Genomic DNA, 25360 nt, shown 5'->3' with positions numbered 1-25360 from the left:
GTTGGTAGCGATCAAGCAGCATCTGTTGTTCAAGCTTTAAGAGGTTATGTCTACCTGGAGACGCGAGAAATACGGGTAGAATTTTGAAAATTTGTTTCAAAGTAACTTCAAGTAGAAAATTGAATCGAATTTCTCTTATCGTCATTTTAGAAAACTGTCAAGTTAAACTATTAGAAAATTTTGAAATTGAAAAATTTTGCAAAATATTTCGAATCCACAATTTTTCAAATATTCGAAAAAATCTTCAGATCGATGTAAATTCTCAAAGCTTTCTTTGCTTCTTGAATAAGCGAATAAGGTTGTCACGTTTCGTATCGAATGTCTCCTCTTTTCAATCGATCAGTAGCAAACTACTATTCGAAAGCTCCTCGAAAACGTTTCGGATCTTTTACCTTGGAGTTGTGCGCCAGCAACACTCTCACTCTGCTCAGCTCTCTCTCCAGCAAAAGCTGCTGCTTTCTGTATCTCTCTGCTTCCGCCAAATTGCTCCTACTGCCTTGCAGTTTGTGCCGGAGACCGCCCAGAGCTTTTTCCAAAATCTCCTGAAAATCGAAATCACTGGGGTTCAATTCGCTGGAAAACTGGCTTGGACTGGCTCACAGACGGAAAAGAGACACGGCGGAGGTAAAAATAATTCATCGATCGAATACGATAGTCGAACGGGGAAAGTCATAAGAAATCGTACGTGTTCAATCGAATATTTGACGAAATGGATACTAGAACTTGATGGTCGAATTGTAGAAACTATATTGCGTAGATTTTCTTTTTCAATCGAGTCGTTTCACGTTATTCTGACAGAAATTTTATGATAAAATGCTTCGACACTTTTTTTTAGGAATACTATCGTTCGAAAGTATTCCGACACCTAGTGTATAAACATAAGAAACCTTCTCTCTTAACAAATAAAGAAAGAAATGAAAAAAATGGACATTGTTTAATTTTGAAATTAATCTAATTTACCATTTTCTACGATCTGCTACAAAGCGTAAGCATTTCCCTCAATTCCACTATTAAGCAACTTTACACAGTTTGACTGTACGCCAGTGTTACATTACGTTACATCATAGTTCTAATTCCACTAACTCTCCACTTTCGAACTATACATAACCGTTCAATAACACACATGTCAAATTCTTCGGTACTCTATCGTCGACAGTTCACACGAACGTAAATAAAGAACAACCCTAGTCCAAAAAAAAAAAAAAAAAACATAACAGACAACACGCGCGCGTTTTCTCTGCAGCGGATCGCATTACCCTACTTGCCTTGTTCTGCTGAAGACTGTGAAGTGTTCCGGATTCCTCCTGCAGCAGGCGATCCAGTTTGTAGAGCTGCTGCACCTTGGCCTACGACACAGAATCAACGCAGTCTTTCAGTTAACCTTGACGTCTTTCGCCTTCCAACCTCCCAGGCCCAGGGGAGTCGTGTTTCAACAGGAATCGCGATTCCGCTAGAACGAGCCGACGCTCGCCGCTGTCATAATATTGAGAGACGAAAAAAAATCCACGGCCTGCATACCACGTGCACTCGCGGTTTTTAATATAATGTTTCATCGAGTTGGGTTCGACGCGTCTTTTCATGTTTTATTGCACGCGTCGCGCAACACACGACAAAGGATTTAACTGTACACGAGCAACTTTCCCGCGTGTTTTTCCCCCCTTTGGCATTTTCACGTTGGTATTATGCACCGTTATGAGAGCCAGTGCGGATAATTTGTATTTATTCGCGATGCAATTTGAGCGAAATGCGTACGCCGTCGAGTATTTATTACTCTGGGCGTGGACAAAGGCTGAAATAATTCCTGATGTAGAGATTGTTGCATAATACGTGAGTATTCCATCCACTCTAACGCTTTGAAAATAATAAAAAAGTTTATGTAGAAAAAACTTGTAATTTCATCGTGATAGTGATAAAATTCTCAACTGTCGTGACTAAGTGAATATTGAGAATTACGAATCGGCAAGTTTTTTTCTCCTACTTCCAATTTCTTAATTAACGTGAAAAATGTATTTTTAATGAAAACTCCCATTTCTACGAATGTTCTATCTTGCCTCTCTGTTTAATAGTTCGTAATGCTCTCCGTGAGGGAGCCAATGTTCCCAGAACACCGAAACACCGTTTCTCCGCGGTATTTGTTACGAGACCAAGGGGGCACGGTCACGCGTCGAGGCTAGAAAACGCGGGAACTCGACATCGAGTGGCAACATTGTTCCGTAAAGTAACCTCTTGGTGGAGTGTAGCGAGGGTTGCGATGAGTTTCTCAGATACTTTGTCGTGGACGCACGCAATAGTCAGTTTCTTGGTATGAGAGCTGTTTTCATGATGTTTATTTATGAAGGGTAGGTCTTGATTAATTTTTTTAATGTTATGAAAACAAGCACATTGGAAATCAATGCGTGTAATAATGTCACTTGAAACAATTAAAAACCAATTTCCATTATGTTTGCATGTATACAATTTGCAGACATAATGCATTAATAATCGGTTATTAATCAAGTGACATTTCAAGCACGTCAATCTTTTGGGTTTATTGGCGAATAATCACTCTCTCAATTGATTTTCACGATTGGAAAGTTCTGAATTTATGCGATTTGAAGCGCTACTTGACATATCGTTTGCCATATTTACATAATAATATGACTGTCATATTTTGTTCCGATAGTTGACACATTAATAATAATTGTACAAAAATATTTGACACAAAGCAATACTTATCAAAAAACTGATTAAAAAATAATTATAATATAAAATTGTTGGATGAAGAAATCGATATATGCCAACAATAATTAGTTATTTCACGCGAATGATAACAGATGGCACTTATGCGTCTCTTGCCTTCATTTTTCTGGCATCAGAGGTTATATAAGGATATCGGGTCGCCTGGCAAAAGCCAGTTCATCACGAAGCGTCATGTAGTGTATACTTGATATGTCAATAATGTAACGATATATATATATAAATATTTGTCGATATATTTGTCAAAAATAAATACCTGCAACTGTCCATGGTCTGGGCTCAACCTATCCCAGTCTCTACGTTCCTCTGCTAGTAAACGTTGTTCCTGCACTTTCTGGTTGAATTCTAAACGATGATCCCTAGAGTTGTCGTGTGTTAGATCGTGTCGCGAGCCAGTGACACTGCTGGTCCCATTGGCAATGTTGCGATTGTACAAGGAGCCCAACTTCACCATATTGTCCACAAGGTTCACCAGCGGTTTGCCCTTCTCGTGCTTCGCGACAAAGTGTACACGAATCGCGTTGAATTTCTAACTTCAACCGCCATCTTGCCACGAAGTTTCTTAATTAACCAGGCTACGCTCGAAAAACCCGTCTTGACAAGTTGGACGGAATAGTTAAACGAATTTTCTTACTAATTTGTTTTAGAACTTTTTACTTTGTATTGGTCTTCGGTGACTTTTGTCTTTAAAATTGTTAAATGACTTGGAAAGGGACAGTCGAATAAGTAAGCAGACTGGTGTGACGATTCTTAATTTATTTCGCAAAACAAAGAATTGTTAGCAAATTAGGTTTTGTTACAGTTTATTTCTAGACCATACATCAGGGAATTTTTTGAGATTTTTTAATTATATAATTAAATTTAAAATAAATTTTTTTTCTTAAATAAGTGTAAAGAAGAAATAAAAAAATGATATTTTCAACTTTTCCATACGTAAAAAAAATGAGAAGTATTTAATATACATATTTTCTTCACTCGGCTATACTTTCTTCAAATATAAAATAAATATAAGAAATCGCGAATTTTCACCTGGTTAACGAAGACGTACTGACAGTGAGAATTAAAAAGAGAGAGTGACTTACTTGCTTCTCGAGATCCATCAGGTGTTTCTCCAATTCCTCGAGCTTCTGAAGATTCTCCAGCCGTCGCGGTGTATCGAGCTCCGCCAATCTAGCCTGTGGGTCACAAAATATCGCCACTTTAAACGCGACACCGGGGAAATTTCCACGCTGGACGTTGTCTATCGATCTCTCCACCTAATGATACACGTTCCTATCCTGAGGTTAGTGCATCCAGCTTCCATCGAGATCCTTGTAGCGTTTAAATTCAACGAACACACGAAACATCCTCGAAACGTCAACACTGCGTTTACAACGACTCGTGTAACTAACATTCTACCATAGAATTGTCTGTTACTTTACCAGAAATTTCGATTCTGCTTTTCTTGAGTTCAAACAAATCGAAGAGACCGGTATGATACAAGATACAATCGTTGAAGAAATCGTCTTAAATAAAAACACATTGAAAAAAGGTGCTAGTGTTCGTGAAACTACAATGAAAATCAACTATAATAACGATCAAGTGCAAAAAGTGACTAAGAAAATCAGCATTCTCACAGACTAGCGAATGATTTTGCGCAGTTTTTGGTTAAGTCATAAATAACGTCACGTGTAGTTTTTGTGCTATGTGTTAATGGTGCAAAACAATAATTTCTTGAATATTAATAACAACGAACTACAATTATTCTTCTAAGTAATGAAAACATTGATTGCTTGTTAAACATATTTGGTAGGAAAACTTGAGACACCCTGTATACATACGAAGTTCAAATTCTCATAGGTTTCGTTCGCAAAAAATTTCCAAACCAATGTATCGTATTTCAAAACAATGTCTACATTCGTGAAAGAATTCCAGGAAAAAGAGAAACGAACATTACTTATGACTCGAACCCCATAAAAACGATAAAATATAGAAGACCACTAGGAACGAGACAATTCTCTAAACATATGTCATAGTTCTTACACGTGACAACATAACATCGACACGTCTCCTTTCACTCGACACCACTAATTCACGAAACATCCACGACCAGCGCATAAAGAGATTGAAACTTCGTAAATTACCTAAAAACCGTACACGACGTGTAAACTGAAAACACTGTCCCGCTCTATCGTAGGTTTCGTCAAATTTATCGAGCATTCCCTATGTGCAGTTTCGCTAACAACGGGACGATGAGGAAAAAGCAGGATGACACGAGTGGTCCAGCGCGTTCGAACTTTTAATACGACTCTAGGGGGCGTGCACACGGTAAAGGGAATAACGCGGAGTCGATTGGACTTTCGTGTTCACGCGGGAAACGTAATAACGTTTCTGGCGGCTAAACGATACAGTCGATGCAATGTGAACGGTGACAGAAGGGGAATACATAGTTAGTGGACTTTCCGGCGATAGGAAACATCCATACGTTTAGATGGAATATATACAGACTGTTTCGAAAATGTGCGTCAACACCTCTGGCGTTGAACTCGAGTCGAGTGAAACTTGTTTAGTGAACGAGTCTTGGGCGATTGTGGGTATTACGTAAAACAGCGATTTAAGTGGTTATGGATTGGAGGAACGTGTGATAAGTAGGATATAGTGGATTGCACTGGTTGAAGTTACTTGGTAGTTTCTGTGCTAATATTAAGGAGGTTTGTAAACTCTCGTACAGTCTGTATCTACTTTAGTGACATATTATTTTATCTGAGCGTTATACAATACGCTAACCTCTATTTTGATGATAAACATACTTTGAATATCGATACTGCACTTTTGACCAATGTTTTCAAAACAGTCTGTATATCCAAAGAAAGAGATCAAAGATATAGTAATTTCAGTAACAGTTTGAAAAATTCAAATATCAAATGAAAAAATGGTGAAAATGTCTGTTTCAAATTTATTCACCGATAGAAAGCAATATCGAGAGGAACTCGGGTATAAACTCGCGGGAAAACAACAGAATTTCATTCGCTTAACCTTTGACCTCTCCTTAGGGCATCAACTAGTTGCACCAGGGGCACACTAAAAGCGAACTGCCTGACACGGATGGGAGAATAAAGGGTCGAAAAAATCGAGATTCTTTTCTAGAAGAAAGTTCCTATTCTAATGACGTTCACTCGAATCGTGTCCTTGAAACCGGTTCTTCGCCACGAACTACGGCATTTTTCACGTGGATAACAGGATCCTCGATCGAGACCATCTGTCAATGTCCCCGTGAAAACATCCTTCTCGAACCATGGAATACCTTTAAATAGCTTTCATGAAGTTCCACAACCCATCTTATTTTTCCTAACGAATTTTTGGTAGGATCAAAATTTAATGGCAATTGTTGATTAAAAATTTGTTTAACAATGTGAATTGAAAAAGTGTTGTTCAAGATGGAGCTTCTTTTCTTTAATTTTTATATTATAACATGGAAATATCGGTGAATATTTTGCTATGTAAAATGTAACATGATAAAAAGTAATTGAAACTGTCCATATAAACATATGTCTGAACCGAGCATAGTGGTTATTTTAATGAATATAAGTAAAAGCTATGAAATGAAGTGAAATAAAATGTAGCATATTTGTAGGAATATTTTTATGTTTACTGTTTTCGTGTGTGAGCCCGTCCTTGAACAGAGTCCCACATATCATATTACATCCTACATGTAACTCGGTATTTATATTTCCTGTGATTCAAATTATATCCAATATTTTATTTCCCCTTCAGTGGATACAAAAAATATTTTTTAATTAAATTCTGCGTTTTATTTCCACATAAAAAGAAATATAATATGTGCAAACCAAATCGATTAATATTTCCATGGAAAAATAAATACAGCAGTGTGCGAATATTTTTTGTACCAACAACACACAGTCCTATGTAAAGATATATTATAAAATAAAACAAAATATTCGGCCTACCTTAACAGAGAGTCACAAACAATTAACCTACAACAAAACAAACAAAAAAATAATCTCGTATAAAAAGCTCCGTCTATAGACAAGACTTCCTCAAAGCATTTCAAACATCAAAACGATTCTATGACAGATAACATATCTGCAGGACAAAAACGACATCAACGACGAAACAGCACAGACGCAAGCTGCATCCATCATCATCCCCAAGACGGCTCTCTTTCTCTCTCTCTATTCATTGGAAGAAGATTTCTGAAAATGTCTCCGGACCTGTGCCTCGATCTCCATGTGGCATGTCTCCATCGCTTTGTAGATGGTGGCGTTCTGCCGGCGTAGCTGGATCAGCAGGAGCACCAACTCCTCGTGGGTCCTGCCGAGTAGTTCGCCGGCGGACACGCGAACCAGTCCATGGGTTCCGGGTTGCCCCTGCTTACAACCGCCCTCTGCTGTACGCTGCTGCCCGCTGACGTTGCTCTGTTGAGGCATGCAATCTTTCGTTAGCGATCGCCGCGTACACGCACACGGCCACCCCCCTCCACGTCTCTATCGCAATCGTGCGGCGAGACTTCTGCCTGCCTGACTGGCGAACAATTCGGTGTGAACGCGATACACGAGTCTCTCGCCGCTCCCTCATAGCCCGATTCAAGACGCGGGGTCGAGATCGATCGAGCTCTGAAAACGCTACACTCTATGTACACACTCTATGTGCATCAACCTGGACTTTTAGATGCGATTTCGATACTGACTGTTTTTTTCTCGATGTACGTGAGAAAACGTAATATGACGGTGTAATGTGAAAATGAGAACATTTGATTTTATACGATGTGCAAATTATTACGCTCAAATTAATTTTCATGTACTTTTTCTTAGCGGAAGCTTAATCTTTTTTTTTTCGTCTTTTAGAGATACAATGAAAACATGCAGGAATGTAATAAAAATGGTTATAATAAAAATAGTAATAATATGTGTTGATTTTGAATTTGACGCGTCAGCCATAATGGAAAGTAGCCTTCAGTTTGACATTGTCAAATGGCGCCATCTGTTGATAAAGTGGTTAACCCCTCTATTACTATAATTTTCTTCACTTATTTTTCATTCTAGTAGAAAAAATGAGAATTAATTGTTATAAATAGAATGTAAACACACTTTAAGTTACATGACGTCATAAAGGGTTATGAAAACGTTCCATTATAACTGTTTTCTTTAGACTACATACAAGTCTACATACTTCTAAAAGAAATGATTAAACATAGGAAAATATTTGATTAAAGGTAACAATTCGCACACCTCTGCAACTGACAGTTAAATAAAATGATAGAAAATTTGAAAATGGAACGAATGTGATTCGCGCTCGAAGCTCGACTTTGAGGTGAGAAATGAGTGCACGAGATGTAGACGTGTGTCATGATGAATTATGTATACACTACGTGATATTCAAAAATTAAAAAATACAACTATTCGTGATTTTGTGCGTTGTACGATACTTTTTGGTTAACTTTGACACCGAATTATTTCACCATGTAAACGCCAAATAGAAAATTGCCATTTCGCGTTTACGTTGATGCGTGGATAATAAGCGTTTCAATATGATTGGCATGGACAGAATGAAAAGAGTATTAAAAAAATTCATTAAAAAAAAACTGAACATGAGTAGGTATATATTCTCTGTTGATTGAATGCTGGATGCAAAAATCAGTATAATAAATAATAAAATCAACGATGCTGAAATAGTAGGAGCGAACCTAAACTTCAAGGATTTATCAAAATCTACTTTCTAAGACGTGTGGTAGCTTATGCACATATTTGTTGCACGAATATTTACCAGCTATACATACAATAATTATTAATCAAGATTTATAGTTCTTGTTGTAGTGTACGTACAATAATAAATCACTGATCTACAGTTCATTAACTACTGCTTATTAAAAGAAAATAATTTAACAACTACCAGAATATAACCTAAATTCTTCAAAGTATAATCCAACCCCTGTACTTCGCAATACATTCTAATAAACAACAACAGAACACACCAAAAATAACTTCAAGAGGCTAAATATTAACCATAAATCTAAAAACAAAATTCCACAAGAGGCCGAACTTTGACCTTCTACAGCACCCATACGCACTCGAAATCACCAACACCAAGTCACACTACACTAAAACATTCTTCATACGCACACAAATCCGTCGGAAAGTTATAGAATCTCCTCATCTCCATTAAAATCGATGCACGAAGTATAGATATAAACTACTCGGATATCCTCCTTCGTTTCGAGTACCTGTTTCAAGAGGTCCTGGTCGCAGGAGGTTCCATCGACGTGAATCCCTCTGTTACACGAATAATCTTGGAGAATTGGAGGTTAGAAACAAACGAGGATGGAAGTACGTCGAGTGAGTCCCGTCGTATCGAGACGCGTTAGAATACACGAAACGAACGAGCACAATGGAGAGCAAGCAGCGAGCGTCACGAAGGTGGAAGGAAGACTTTGGAAGACTGGCGTCATGCCCGGTCTGATCGGCTCGCCTGTTCACCGACTCCTACAGTACCCGGCATGCACCGTGGTTCCTTGCTCGGCTTGTCGAGGCCCTATCGTTTTGTATGTTTTGTAACGTGATCTGGCTGGGCTTCGCCTCGACCACGCGAGCCTACAATGTTCCGACGTTAAGGCGGCCTTTGTAACTGAGATCTGATTATAATGTAATGACGGTTAAATACCGACTCCTTTCTGTGATACTAATGACAGTTTATTTATTTATTTATTCTGAGGTAAAGTTACGAAGATTGTTGTTGTCAGATTATAAGGTTGAACTTATTGCTTGTTATACTGGAACAGGTTAGAAACGGTGGTGTGTAAACTGCTTGAAATAATTAGGTGATCGTTATTACTGAACACTGTGTTTAACATGGAGTGATGTAAATGTGAAACATTATAATAGAGACATGAGAAACATTGTTTATTAACGTCAGAATATTTCTGGTGAGAAATATGTTTCAGGAGAAAATTGATTAATTCTAAATAATGGATGTTTTGGGAATGAAGATTTCAGTGGCTTTCTGTGTACATTGCGTTAAATTGACAGAGTGAGGGGTACAGTCAAATGTCAGCCATGTAAACCTAACACAATATGACCTAACCTAAACAACAACAAGAGGTGTTAAATTGTTTAATGTACCGTGTGTCTTATTAATGCTCACGCGTACCTGAATAAATTCCAATTATTCTGAACAGCGTCTTTAGCCGCTATTGTTTGTGGGCTTGTCTTTCCTCTGCATTCTCCTCGCATATTTTTCATTTTGTACGAGGTATTCGCATTTCACTTCGCTCTCAAAGCGCGCGAAGGCGCTTCAACTTCCACTACGATCACGCACACACGCGCGCGCGCTGTGTAGTGTGAACCGTTTCAAGGCAACCGAGATTTTCGATTCTTCCCGAAAGCTCCTCGAGTTTCAAACCTTCGGGACTATCGAGATTAAGACTTTCGAGTGTTTTGAGACTTTTCAGGTTCCCGGTACGGACTTTCGAGGCTTATAAAGTCCAAAGAATCGTCCATGGCTGCTATCGTCGTTTTCGAGTATCCTCGGAACGATCTTATTTCTCCTACTTTTACTGGCAACCTGTAAAAACTTCCGTTAGAGGGATATCGAGCTTTCTTTTCTTCCATTTCCGTCGGTAAAACTATTTGAATAAACAATTACAGTCTCGTTTGTTCAAATAGAAATACAATACAATTTAATTTAATTTAATTTGATCGATTTTAACCTCAAATTAGACATTTATTGTTCGCTACGATAAGTATAGAACAATTGGAACTAAAGCACTGATTTACAAACGAAGGAAATCATCGAATCTAGTTGCTTTATAACATCGTCAGGTCTCGCACTGCTGAATCGACTAAAAACACAGTACTATATAATAGATGTACCTACTTCTCGAAACAGTAAACGGGACACAAAAACAGGTTAATGCTCGCAAAAGATAAAGCATCTCTTTGAAGTGGAATTTACAACTTGTCTGAAAGATGGCATGAGAAGATAGAAAATAACAGTGGATAAATTTAAGATAAAATGGGTTTCCGATTTTCTAAAAAATGAATATAAAATTTGTTCGAATACCTGACATATTAAAATAATTCTAATATCGTTTCTACCCAAGACGCTAAAATGTTAACGAACTTGGCCCAATGCTCCAGCGAACATCATTCATCATTCCGAACGTACAGACAAACTTTAATGCACTTACAGTCGTTTGGCATAATATATTACCTCTCGAATTAACAATGGTCCAAGTATCAAAAGCCCCCGGACACTTCGAAGTAGAGACTTAATTAAGCTGAAACGTTACTTTCAAACCTCTTCTCTCCATTGTATTGATCAGAAAGCAAGGATCGAAACAAAGAAACTCTTGGCTGAAGTGGTTAACGAACAGTATAATACTTGTCCCAACACATTGTTCAAGGCGAGGTGACGCTTCATTGTGGAGGCGGCTTAAGGTCCGTCTGCAGTTCCCTGGCACGGTGCCCTTGCTGACCATTGCTGACCGTATGCAGGATCGACCCTGGCCCTCGGTTTTCTTAATCCCGCCCCCCTTTGACCAGCTCTCTTCTTCGTACTTTTCTTCTTTTTTTTTTCTCTTCGACCGTTTGCTGGAGAGCTTCGCGTGTCTTTTTTCAATCGTTCTGTCTCCCTTCTTGTTCAGTCTAAGTCTGTATATGTAGGTAACGATAGGGGGAGACACTCGTGTCGTTACTTTCTCGCTAGAGTGTATCCTGCAGCATCCAGATAAAGAGACGACTCAAGAGGATTATCCTGGAATTTCTTTCAAGTGTTGGTGGATATCGTGTTGATATTTTATGAATTTTTTTAAGAAAAAATAATTATGGTTTTTTTTATGTATTTTATGTGACAAAGAATATAATATAATTTAAATTTTCGGAACTATGAAAATTGGTAGAATCAGCAATTGCAACAATTTCTTCGTTTTTCTTTGTTTAAAAATAAACAAAAAATCTATAGGTTCGAAAATTGTTCTTTCGTTTCTCTCACTCTTCACTTTCCTTCACCGTAAGTGCACCAAGTCCGCCATCATGTTCAGTTTTCTCAAACAATTAGAGACTTCAAAACAAACCCTAGAAATTCCAACAAAAGTCGAGGAACCAACCAACTTGACTGCATAAATGTTTACTGTAACAGTTGAACCAACTTCTCACCCCCCGTCGTAAGAGAATTTGACACGTCCAAGAACAAAGGCTGCTGAAAAGAGAGCTAGTGACGAAACGACGTGTTTCGAACGAATTTCAAACAACCAGTTACATAATGCTAAACACTGAAGTTGGGTAGAATTGTAAAGTGGCAAGTTCCGGTACAACGAACATGGCTGCGAATGTAGAAGACTATTTCGAAGCTTCAACAAACATGGCCGTCCAACCTCTCCCACGGGGGAAGTTCGTGGAATCGTGAAGGTTCGCTTTCTGCAAATAGGACGACGCTTTACGAGGGTGTTACGTACGAATAGTAAAGCGTTACGCTCGTTCGAACGAGTTGCGTTACCTTACGTCGAATTTACAGCATTATTATTGCTATGGTAGGATTTCAAAGGACCCGGTTCTAGGAGAACGGAGTCGTATGGTAAGTACCGAGGGATAAAGGGAACCCTTGTGCTGCACTAGAGAACTGTAATCACGGAAATTACCTTTCGATCGCATGACATAAGTTAGTGACGAGGCTCGAATTACGTCGATTCGGGTGGATCATTTGCAAAGTGGTCCGATTGATAGAAGAAATTGTGGTTGAAAAGTTAAAATGAAGTGCATGATACTTCTATCATCAAAAACACCCACCTAATCTGTGCAGAAATATTTGAATCTTTCTTTACATTTAGGTGCTTTCTTTACATTCACATTAATTTGTTCAATTTACTCACTGTTTTCTTTAAAAAATTATTTTTTTGAAGTACAAACCTTGGCCAGTTTTAAGGAAAAATTAAAGAATAAAAGAAACTTGTAAATTCAATCTAAGCTTTCCAATATTTCACTAACAACAGAATACAACGTTCAATTATAAATACAGTAGTGCACACATAAGCGCCCGCAGTCGGGACCGAATATCAAGTGTCAGTTGTTTACATTCTGGAGTCGATATCGAATTACTTTGTTTCACTCGGCACGCTCGGACTCCACTCCGAAGTCCCATTTCCAAGAAATTGGTGGGGATAGCGACGGACGCTTAAGTGTGCAAAAATGCGGACGCTTATGTGTGCACTACTGTACTCATATCGTCAGAAAAGCAGAAATCTTTCTAACCTCTAAATACACCTAACCTCTCCAAGTATCCGAAGCCGATTTTCAACACCGTGCACGACACAGCAATCGCGATCGTCTTAGAACACAATTATGTCAAGCGCACGGTATTAATTGCAACCGATGAAATTTCCACTGGCGAGAGCGCCGTGTTGCACACGGGCACACTGGCAGAAGACGCGATGCAACAACCCGATGTCCCGCGCGTATGCTAATGAATTTCTGCGACAAGCAGCTCGCGCTAATGAAAATGCCTGGAAACTCAGCTTCAAACAAACGCGGTTGAATCGTCCGGCTCGCTTCGCCGTCGGACACCGAACCGGCCAGCCAATTGCAACGTTTTGGATTCCTCGCGGCAAAGGGAGTACGCGCGCCGGTTTCAATAGCTTTCAGTCAGCGGTTCCTTCCTTCGGGCGTGCCGCTTGTCCTCTTCCATTATGGATATCGCTCCCCTCGGGCTAGTCAGTTTCAAACGCTTTCTCTAGACGAATCGAACCGGCTGACTCGTGCTTCTGACTCGCCAGATTTACTCGATTACGCTTTTTCAGCCGTTGCTCGAATTTCTGACACGTGATAGCGTTTTGAATGGGAATTTCGAACCGTGGAAGAATAAATATCGACGGATATTCGTCTTATTGAAATGAGATCGTTATTGAATACAAAAATATATTGTTGTTTAATTAACATTCTGATGAAACGTGTGAAAATATTTCTCTCTCGTATTTGTAAGTCTTCTATGTAGTTCAGTGAAATTTAGAGAAAAATCGTATGCATGGTTATGTTTCCGTAGCCGTCGGTACGAATGTTTTCACTTGCAATTTTCAATCGAAGAAATATTGAAATAAAGAAATAATGTTTCTGTATTTTGAACGTTACCGAAGTCGAAGTGAACGAAGAAGACCACAGACTAAATAATTCTGCGTTGCAGCGCCCTCGAGCGGTAATTTGATACGATTCACTTGACGTCGAGTGGAAGAGTCGTAGAAGGATGTGTCCCTTCGAAAGCTATTCGGAAGTTTAGGTTTACGGTTAGGTTTACCGAAGGTCGTCTAGAATGTTTGACTAAATCAGCTTTCACCTTTTAACTTGAACCTCTAATTGCTTCAATTCCAAACATTTCTCAAGCTTCTCCAGGACCTCGTAAATTGACAAACATTTGCATCGTGAATAGAAATCTAACCTAACCTAACAAGACTGATTCCTGAAAATTATCGACCATTGGAGGTATACATATGCTGATAATATGTCTAATTACGCCTTTATGATAATTAAATTACAACATTTGTCGACTGCTACGATTTTTGAACTATCTCGTAATAAACCTGTTCAAAGCACACTTCTTATTCGATCAATGAAGAAACGAGGAGAAACTGTAACCAACTACAGAATCTATCCACCATCGATCTACATTTCTCGCCTTTCGTGGACTAACCGAAGGCACTAACGTGACAAACCGCAGCCACGTGTAAAGTGAAACTTAGACGCTAACACGGCGAATGTAATGCTATAATTTGATAACTTGTCGCTCTAAACCGCAAATACATTCAACGTTTTCCACCTCCGCGGACAACTTTAAGTGAATTTCCGGACTGCTTTTATCTACACTAAAGTATGAGGTAATACACAAAAGTTACTAGAAGTTTTTGAAAAAGTGCTCACAGTAACCCTAACCTCTTTAAAATATGCCATAAAATATACAATAATGACTATTAATTTTCATTATAAAAAGGTACACAATTTTATTATTGTACTTTGCTAGATGTCAAATTAAGTGTAGTTAGCGCGGGAAATTCAAATTCCAGAAACTTTCGATTTCCCTCAGACCTACCAGAATAATCATAAAATAAACTTACATTCGACGTATTCACTGAATTCATTCATATTACTACACAACAATCAACCATGTAGCTTTTTCGAAACTTCGGCGGCCATGTGTCGCAACTACTAACGATAACCAGTGGAACACCATCGAGTGTAAACGAGCTTTCCAGTCGCCTTTTTCGCGACCAGCCTCCAAATTGCACACGGTAACGAGGGAACTCGTCAATCGTCTTGAGCATTCTCGCCACTCGCGAGAATCCCCGCGCTTGCAATTAATTCCATTGGCACAGCCCGCCCGGGGCAACGTTTTAATTAATTGAACTAATGGAATTTACATGCTGGGACGATAATGCGGACTACTGCACACTCGCGGACCACAGAGTTCTGAACAACCATCGTATACGTGCAAGCGTGCTTTGCTTGTCGCATGACACTAATGGTGTGTAAGTATACACAAGTGAAACGTAAAGAAACGGGCTTAAGGCTCGGTGCACACCGGGCGATACGATTCTGCTACGATTATCGTTATCACTTTGGACAGGGTGTCATTCTACTCATTGATAGACGAATATTTTTTTACAAATTCGAATAGGTGAGGTTTTCCTGATTAAAAAGAGCCCAAACACGACCATATTCGGATTGTTTCTTGCACAAAACGTTATGCCGGGTGTATTTCAGTTTTGGAATCAAGCTGGAATAGTCTGAAAAAAGTCCGATTGTGCTCGTATTTAAGTTCATTTTCATTACAAAATTCTCACTTACCCGTTGCTGATATTTTTATCAACATATAATGCAAAATAAAAAAAAAATTAAATTCACTAGTGTGCACGGAGCCTAAGAAGTAAGGTGGGAGGGAGGGGGAGTGTGAGAAAAAAGCGGCTAATCAGCTGAAGCCGAGTCGTTACACGTTAGATTCCTTTCTCTTTCCATGCTTCGCCATGCCAATCAACGCGAAGGTTTCCCTTGCGCCAAACTGTCTTTCACTCACCCTTTTATGCAGCAACTCGTTGCACTCCCATGCACGCTGACTCTGCCTCGCGGTCGTGCCCCCACCGCGGTCCACCTCCCGGCCGATCGGGCTCACCATTTTCCTTTCAACTGCGAACAAATCAGCGAATGATCACGTTTCGAGAATGCGTATGCAAACGAGGATTTTTTTTATTCAGTATAGGAGCATACAGTTTAGAATCTTTCTATAGCTGTTCTATTAGTCAAAGTAGAATATTGGAAGATTTTTCGATTTGAAAGAGGTTAGGTTTATGAGAAATTAAAGAGAAAAGAAAAACGTTAAGTAGAAATGTATATTTCGCTGTATTTTATTTTTTCACGAACACCCTGTGTAAAATGAAAATCTTCCATCTCCGAACCTATCATTTTCAATCGAGTTCTACAAACAATGTTCCATCGTATGGCAGCCATCTTTATCCAGAATCAACATTTCGTTCGCGAATTTTCCACCAAGGAAATATCTCGCATGTGTATGTACGGTATGTATCGTGGAAATACCAGCGATAAGAGATCGCGTCGACTTTCTTTTTAATCGAACGGGAAATAGCGCAGTTCACATGATTCTGGAACCGAGCCGGATAGAAATGCAGAAAGCAGCACTTAATATTCACAGCACTGACCCAGACAAGAATCTGGTATGGAGCAAATATTGGCTCGATATCGCTTAACCGCCATTCAGACTCGTGCATCTGCCACTAACTAATGTTTTTGTTTGATAATGTATTCCGTGATATTACGTTAAGTACTCCACATGAAACGTGCGTATATGTGTGTGAAATAAACAGGGGTACTTATTACTATTGCTTTTTATTAACGAATGTGTGCTTAGCTTAGTTGTTGAATAAATTTTTTTTTAGAAAAAGCCGTTTAGATTGTTCAAAACATAAAACAATAAATAACATTTTAAAAGTTAGTTTAATAATTTCAATGAAAACTTACGAACGATCTCCGTTAACCTATAAATTCTCTGAAACAGTTAGTCGAGATAAAACTCGACTAACTTACACGACAAAAATATGACAATAAAACGAGAAATTTTAACTCATTTCCCAGGAGACGTGCACAGAGTAAGCCAGCTACTAATCATCAATTTTTCTAATTTGCCATGTAAACGTTTTCAAGCCACAAGGCATCAAATGAAGTTACCGATACGACAGTCGAGACGCCGGCTGAATGCACGCGGGATTTCTATTATTCCTCGCGTCGCTTTGTACGCCAGCGCTCCCCGTGGATGTCTGAATAATTAATCCGAACAGTACGGCCAACTTCGAAGCTTCGAATTCGTGTGCTTTTCACAGAGTTCGCAAACTCTCTGCTCGGCTCTTCGATATTAATTCTTCGAAGCTGCGATTCATCGCGTCGGTTTAATAACCCCTTCTTTACCGGTTGCTTTTCTTCCGTCGCTTTGAATCATCGAACAACGATCAGTGAGACAACATTCCAAAAGGTTCTCCGAGCGTAATTTAACGTCGAACGACATTCGTAGAATCGGGAGATGATCGGAGAGCGGAGAGAGAACAAATTTACTCTGTGGAGGGGAGTGAACGAACATTGCGAATGTTGCGTTGGCCGTGACAAGTGTTTGGGTGGCATTCGAGATATTCGACGGGTATTTACGTTTGAACGAAGAAATGCTGGCACGATGGTGTGCGCAGTTTTAAGCTGGATTAGAATTCCGGTGTGTTTGTACTGAGAATTACAGAATAATGAGTGATCTGAGAGAGTGGAAAGGAAAGTGAAGTGGGATTAGAGAGGTTTTAATGTTGAAATGAATAGAAGAGTCTTAATGTAAAGTTCAAAAGAGAAGATTCATGTGAGATTAATAATTGTATGAATTCTGACTAAATGTGTTTGAATATTTTTTTAAATTTTTCAAATAAACAATCAGTTATTTTTTATTTATTAAAATATATTAAAATGATACATTTATTAAGATAATTCTTATTATCTTCAAATACATTCTTCCTTCTAGGTAAATTACAGATTCGAGGTTAGGTTAGGTTAGGTTAGGTTTCGATAATAAAAGAAAGTAACATTTGGAAAATATTATACACATACAATATACATATATTCACTTACTCGGACTGTGAACTCGTATGTCGCTATCGCTAGGGCTGGATACTCGATGGTCGTTCAACGAAACGACCCTTAAGGCTCCAGCTGGATTCATCAATCGTTGAGTGGAATGGCCGCTAGGTGATATTAACCTCAAGTCCTTACCATCGCCGTTGTTCAATCTGCAATTTTAATGTTAAACGGATACCACATTATATAAAATGTCTTATTTACATATGAACATCTACATTATATTTCCACTGCTATGAAACAAAAAAAAGATGTCCTCCCAAGGTCACCGATATGTTTCGCATAAATAAGCTTATTTCTGCCTCGTTTCGTTATTTTTACATTGTTCAAAGTCACGATGTCACAGGTCGTTGAACTCGTCTTCGATATCGGTGTAAATAAATTAAGTGTTCGTTACAGGTGAGACACCCGGTACATCGTTCATTGTCCTTCCCGTATCTTATGCAATTCTCATTAATTACGAAGAGGTTTCCTTTACATTTATCTCTAGAGATACGTCTATCTGTTAGATATTTATATAAAGGAACGAAATTCTTGACTTTAATGGTAATTTTTTCTTCGATTTATCTCGCGTTCCATTCATAATTCACTTTAACTTCGTACATTATACATTCCGTGTAGGTGTGCTCTGTGTAGCCGGCTAATAGTTATTCAGTGACGGTAATATAACGAAGCGTAAGATTAGTAGCGAAGATAAAAAAATTAAGAACAGAGGCCAGTAGAAATGCTATCTATAATTAAATTACTTAATTGAAGGTAACACGCGCTAATATATTAAATAGTACCATAACACAGTTTCATTCCATCCTTTCTTTTTTCATTTCAATTTTAATTTTCATAAACTATTTTTTACAGACACTCGATACAGAATATCTTTCAATATTTTTTATTATTACATAAAAATAATTAATTTCCAACGGTATCGATAGTAAGAAGAAAAAACTAAGAAGAGTTATATACGGTTTCCTCGAGAAATGTTTCGTCTAAAGTTATCTTCAAGGTCATTGCAAGGTCATTGACTTTTCCTTACCGTTTAAAGTCACTTTGAAGCCGTTGAATTCCTCTCAGTGCTGTCTATGTTAATGTGCAAAAAATGTCCTTGGAATGACCTTGAGGCTTTTTTGTTTCCATCTTGAAACTATATGAATCCTGTTACTTAGTTATTTTTCCTTACATTCAATACCAGTGGAAATAATTTCAATATTCAACATCATAAGTGAGACAGTATTTTTTATTTAAAACATTTTGTCCGTTTATATCGTAAATGCCACCATGTAAGTTGAAAACGTAACCCCATCGTACAATTTTTCAACTATAGAAAAATATTCCCAGGACGAATGTGCGGAATAGTTATCAGTAGGGAAGAAGAGAAGTGCTGACGGCGTTCGTGTGCGCATGCTAGTTGCGCAGCCGTGCTGCTGCTCTCCTTATGTATCCACAGCGTGAAACAGTCGAGAAAAATGTGTCACCGGGGGAATTCCAATGCCGAGTTGGCGCTTTGCGTTAGGAGCGCTCAAACTTCTCGATCTTAAGTACTTTTCACGCCGGACTTTTCTAACTACGCTCGCGGAAATGTTTCAAAGACATTTTCTCTGACGACATGAGGACGTAATAACCGTGCTCTATCTACCTACCATCTTTCCTACTTAACCTCCAAAGAATAATTTTTACAATTTTTTGACGGGGATTTTAATAGATGTACAAATTTTAATTCGATGCCTTTTTTCACAAATTTAAATGTCGATTTACAAAAAGAATCAAACACAATTTTAACGTTCAAAATGATCTCCATTATTTTGAACGACTTTTTTCCATTTATTGGGGGCAACTGACGAATTCCCCTCTCTGAAAAAATATGGCGATTTTGAGCCGATAAGGTCTTCGAGACTTTTTGACAAACAAGCACCGAATTAATTTTCATTTGATCAAAAGATCATTCGACTGTATAATATTAAAATATTAACGGTATGGTTACTTTTTTATTCGAACGCATTTAACTGGAAATAACGGAGGTCACGTTTTAAAACCTACGTTCAATTTCTTCCAATTTCTCAACGTTTCGGTTTTAACGAACCACTTTTATCACTTATCCGGCTCTTAAGCGATTTCGCAGTTTTGTTTTCTTTTGCTTTTTACGATGGGAATAGGTGTTTGAACTTCTTGTGGATAATCGTCAATCTTTTATTCATGAATTACAGATTTTTTGAAATTTTCCAAGGAGGAAAACCTAGCAAAGTTCCATTATTCCTCAGTTTGCAGAGGATAAAACGTGTCGTTGGAAAGTTTACAAGTGACTTTAAACTTCAGCCAGCGGTGGATGGAATGTTATCATTGGGAATTTTAACGAAAATTCCCGTATCTTTCACTCTCAGCCGTTTTGCCCGTCTGATGAAAATTCATTTGGGATATTAAAGTGCGAAGGAGGAATAATTACGGTGGTGTTATAAAAAGAACTCGAGAAAAAAAAAAGAAAACTGTTTAAATACAATGGAAATACTGCCTTAGTTTATAAAATGATGAAACACAATGTGAAACACGTAATAAAAACGTTAAATAAAAAATAAACAGATGAAAGTAAATATGAAGAAACGAAACGTTGATATTAATACTTACATGACAGGGCCATTTCCAACGTCTCCACTGCTGGCTGCGCGCAGTAGCTGCGCGTTCGTCATGTCGTTCTCCGATAGCCTGACCGATTGGGGGGTGGATTGGTGAAGGGGCAAAGGTTGTCTTTGCCCCTTTGGCAGTGGAAGGGTGGACACTGTAGCTGGCGGTTGTGTTTGCGTTCTCTGAGCTAACTGCGAAGTGCTGACAGCCCTCGGCGGAAGCGGATCCCTTCCTATAACCGACCCGGATCCGGATGCTGCGAATGAAATATTGCTCATACTAAAAAAAATACCAGTCCCATTTTTCGAATATTTATGGTTAAACGTATCCGCAAAATTGTGCCACGAATCTCTCATATTCTGCTAGGTTTTTCTAGGTTATGTGCAACTTTTTTATACAATATACTTTTTGTTTTATAAATTAATTAAGGAATGTATGTATTTATTATTATAAATGGGAAATAGCATTTGCTAAGATATACAGAGTGTTTCAAATATATACATTTATGAAATATGTCTATTTGAAAAAGAAGGTTATCCATAATTTTTTGCTTTCGATTTTAATAAGAAATGTATATATTATTATAATTAGAAAGATTGAGAATATTTTGATTAAGAAAGACGTACATACATGTACATTTTACATTTGCTGACGTATATAAATTCCCTTAAGTCAATTGCAAGTATTTCTCGTATCGATTTATGGGAATAGTGTCTAACAAGAATAATAAATTTCCTTCGACGTGTATTCCCATCTGTGGAAATTGAACTTCGATGTAGCACAAGAGTCGGGGGGTCACTCTGTTGGAAACCAAAACATCACATGCGCATCGGAGGTTAATCTTGGATACATTGGGGAAATAATGAACCAAAAAAACTGCACAATATAAATTATCTTAAAACATCAGCGTAAAGTACTAAATTATTATTATTATAACGTCAATATTGTGCAAAGGAAAAAGAGACAAGCATGAGAATTGTAGGGCACTGTACAGAAGCCGGTTACAATAATAAGACAGTTTCATAAAAACCTAACATTAAATTACACGAATATATATAATAACAGAATATCGAGAATTCACAGTGATTTCCAATGATAAGTTGTAAAATATTCAAAGTCTAAATATACATAAATAAAGGAATAAAATACAATGGAACGTTAATTCGTGTGTTTCCTCGTCGCTTTCATCGAGACGTCGACCGCGAACAAGAAGCGACGGCGCACAATAACGCTTTCGATATTTACGATCGCATCGAAATGGCACGCTGCAGTGTCCGCAACAGGCAATCTTTATTTCTTGGAAAAAGCGATGCAATCGCGGTAGACTTTCTCCCTAGGAATTTTCTGCTCGCACTTTTCACTCATCGCGCCATTATTTATCATACTGCGCCCCGGGAACATTTATCTATACAGACGCAGCATGAATATTTATGACCTTGAAGTTGGTAGGAATATCAGTTTGTAAATAATCAGCGCAGTCTCGTGCTGTATCGTTCTATTAAGATTTTATAAAGATACCGATGAAGTGAAAAGTATGTAATAACGACTTTTTTTTTTCAAACAGAATATTATACACATCAGATATTCTGTAAACAATTATTCTTGGCTACAAGTTTGTTAACATTATTTTAATTATTAGAATCGAAATGAATTTCTGTACTGCAATTTTTGTACAGACAGTTAATTTAGAAGGATTATTTAAAAGCGAATAGGTATATAATTTAACTGAATCTTGCAAAAATGAAAAAAAAATGACATTTTTTCTAACCTTACAAAAATATATGTATAAAGGAATGAAAAATTCCAATACCATTAAATCACTTTTCTAACCTGTCAAAGTACAATTACCCACGGTTATCAAGGTGAAACTTGAAACCACTGAATGTCAAATCAACCGTATCCCAAAGTTTCAGTTCAACAATGAGCAATTAATAGCGGAAGGATCGATCGAGCGTGCAAAATGCAATATCGCAAGATTCGAAGCGTTCCGCGTGGCTCAAACTGCTCTCGTCTCTGCTCGAAGCACTTACACGCGTCACGAATTCAGACCTGGTACTGGTTCATAGCTTCAATTACCGTAGCCCTCGTAATTGGACGAATGGACGATAGAGGGCTACGTGTCGATCACTGTTTCGGCAGATCTTGCAAAGAGAACGTTTCGCTGGACAGGGCAGCGGCTAATTGGGAAATATGAATTGTGGATTTTGTGTTTGTGTAGTGGTTGATGTTATTAGGGGTCACAGCGTGTCTAAGGGTTATGAATGTGTTTAATATTGTACGAATGAAAAGTGTAATTTATTCTGGAAATGATTTGCAAAGCGAACATAACCTACAATTTTATATACGTTCCTTAAATAATTGATAGTATTAAAATTCGATGATTACATATACATGGATATCGAATATTTTTAATTTTCTTTTATTATCATCATCATAGCGATGTAACTTAACATATCAATTTTTATATATTTAATAACGAGATTGCACTGAAAACAACCTCAATGATTCAGCACCCAACCGATGGTAGACTCATAAAAATAATTAAAAGTCGGATACGTGGAATATTCGTCTCGGGGTGAAAACCCGAACTTGCAGCGTAAACCGTGACGAGAATTCGGCTCCATCAATGGCTCTTACCAGAAACATTGAAACTATGCAATTCGGCGAGAGACATGTGCCGACGGCTATATTGAAATTAGTTGAAGTATTTCATATTTCAACGTGGAAATATTACTATCAGTCAGTGGATGGCAAGAATAACGACTATTTCTGCAACTATATTACACTGTGTAATTCTTTCTCACGCAATTCACGTTCAAACTTTTTATTAAAAAAAAAAAATGTAATTCAATCCTGACAGAAGGATATTCGTTTTACTTGGAATTACTGGACAGGTATAACGTGCAAAGTAACCTAAAACCAATTATCTAATCCAGGCTGCGAACACATTAAGCCAGAGTTTGTTGTAACTACATTTTTTCAAATTCATTTTTAGCGTTTCGTTTGAAGCGAACCAAGGCACACGTTACAGATATTAATTCCCCGCATATTTCCAGAGGTTTTTGGACGATATTAAATGGAAATGGTGTCGTGGCCGGCAAAAATTTTTCGCGTTCCACTTCTCTGCTCTCGCTCTCTCTCTCTCTCTCTCTCTCTCTCTCCCTCTCTCTCTCTCTTTCGAATGCTATCGTATTTTCGTGAAGAATTCCTCGCATCGTTCGCGTTAACAGACGCCCGTTGTTCGTAAAAATAGCGGACTGGATTCAATTACTTGGTCCGTTGTGTCGCATTCTCCGTGACGGAATTTTAAATTCGATCGAAGCTCTGTGCTGGTTCCAGTTTCGACGATGAAACGTTAACGTGATTTTTTAAATTAAAAGTATACTTTTTTAGGTAATAATTGGACATATTTCTGACGGACAAAAGAAATTTAGAAAATTATATTTGATCTAAAATTACAATTTTTACGAGCACACGTATAAAGATATTTATTTTATTGATTAAAAACAGCTTTCTGTGCTAACAACAAAATGTAATTATAACAAGAGAAAAATTAATCACTAAGATTTGGTTTAAAGTGAAGATAGTGACTTATTTACGCGAGAGTGACGATCAGACCCGAAGTCTCTTCGGGCTAAGTCGTCTAATCCCGGCGAAGTAACGGTTAGAAGGGATGATGTAGCCACGTGCGTGCAAAGTTTACAAAATTGACGAACACAATTTCTCTTGCAACTCTATGTATTTATAACCACTTCAAATAAAATATCATTGTAACTAAAAACACTAAAAATTCGACAAATAGAAATTAACATGCTTTGCCATAGCATTCCAAAATCCATAAAGAATAGTGACACTTGTTATTTACACCACACTGACTTCCATCGATTTCTCTTCCCTTGGAAACCCACCGATTCACCAATTTCGGCGAGAACAGATACCTCTTCTCTTAGATCGTCTAGAATGAAGTGTCACCGAAATTCCGCAGCGTGGTCGAGGTCAAAAGAGGAACGCGCGTGTGTCGCGGCATGTGAAACGCGTGTAAAGAGGACTGGAGCGTCAGAGAGTTTAATTGAATCTCACGGTGGCGGGCCGTTAGCGGCGGCGGTCGGCCATAATGAGCGGCCGGATGTTTTGTGGACATGGGAACGGCACGGAACGAAATGGAACGGAACCGGCCGGCCGTCTGAGGGGAATTGCGCGTAAAACCGGGCCGGAGACACGGGAAGAGACAATTTATTGCGCGCAATTAACCCAGCCTCCGAAACCAGGCCATCCTGTCGCACGTACACTTACGTAAGAAGCGCGAGTTGTGTTTGAACTAACCGTCCTTCTCGTTCGATTTATTCCTCCGACTTCCAACAGGTTTCGTTTCTATGATTCGTGTGTTACAGTGCAAATGACGGCGCGTAAAGGTAGGTTATGTTCACTGGAATGGTCGTAAAGACGTCGAGTGGGTTGTGACGAGGATTTTATTGCGATGGTTTTGTGAACTCTTGGGTCATATAAGGGCACCGTGACTTGGATTTATTTGGAAAATATAATTCTCTTTTAAAAATTCTAAAATTAGTATATATATTATATGTTGTAATATTCTGTGGCATTTGAACTGTCACGAAATTATTATTTTTGCAATGTAACGATGTTTTTCAAAAGAACACAGAAGATAATGTTAGGAAAATTTCCCATTGTGTCTCAGAAAATCTCGTTAGAGGTATGAAAAATAAATTTTAAGCAGAGCAAAGGGAAACGAAACAGACAAATCAGGTACTTCCTTCGAAGTCTTCCCGCATCGAAGATGCACTTAAAAAACTCAATTTCCTCCGTTGTTGCTAAGAAATCATATTAAAGCACGACTTCGAGCT

At 38.2% G+C, this 25360-nt stretch overlaps 1 protein-coding gene across 1 annotated transcript in view; it reads right to left on the bottom strand.

The window, feature by feature from the left end:
- The window catches only part of LOC108571626, a 242828-nt gene that overhangs the window by 6755 nt on the left and 210713 nt on the right, over positions 1-25360 (bottom strand). The window contains exons 12-19 of the mRNA XM_017933705.1: positions 20502-20754; positions 17883-18040; positions 15784-15893; positions 6948-7151; positions 3819-3911; positions 2993-3229; positions 1266-1346; positions 393-542 (exon numbers count right to left, since the gene is read on the bottom strand). Of these exons, the coding sequence (XP_017789194.1) occupies positions 393-542; positions 1266-1346; positions 2993-3229; positions 3819-3911; positions 6948-7151; positions 15784-15893; positions 17883-18040; positions 20502-20754 (1286 nt within the window). The remainder of the gene's footprint in view (positions 1-392; positions 543-1265; positions 1347-2992; positions 3230-3818; positions 3912-6947; positions 7152-15783; positions 15894-17882; positions 18041-20501; positions 20755-25360) is intronic.

The sequence above is a fragment of the Habropoda laboriosa genome, unplaced genomic scaffold (genome assembly GCF_001263275.1).
Source record: "Habropoda laboriosa isolate 0110345459 unplaced genomic scaffold, ASM126327v1 scaffold40, whole genome shotgun sequence".
In the NCBI taxonomy this organism is placed as follows: domain Eukaryota; kingdom Metazoa; phylum Arthropoda; class Insecta; order Hymenoptera; family Apidae; genus Habropoda; species Habropoda laboriosa.
The sequence above is the reverse complement of the archived record's forward strand: the minus strand, read 5'-3'. Positions and strand labels throughout refer to the sequence as shown.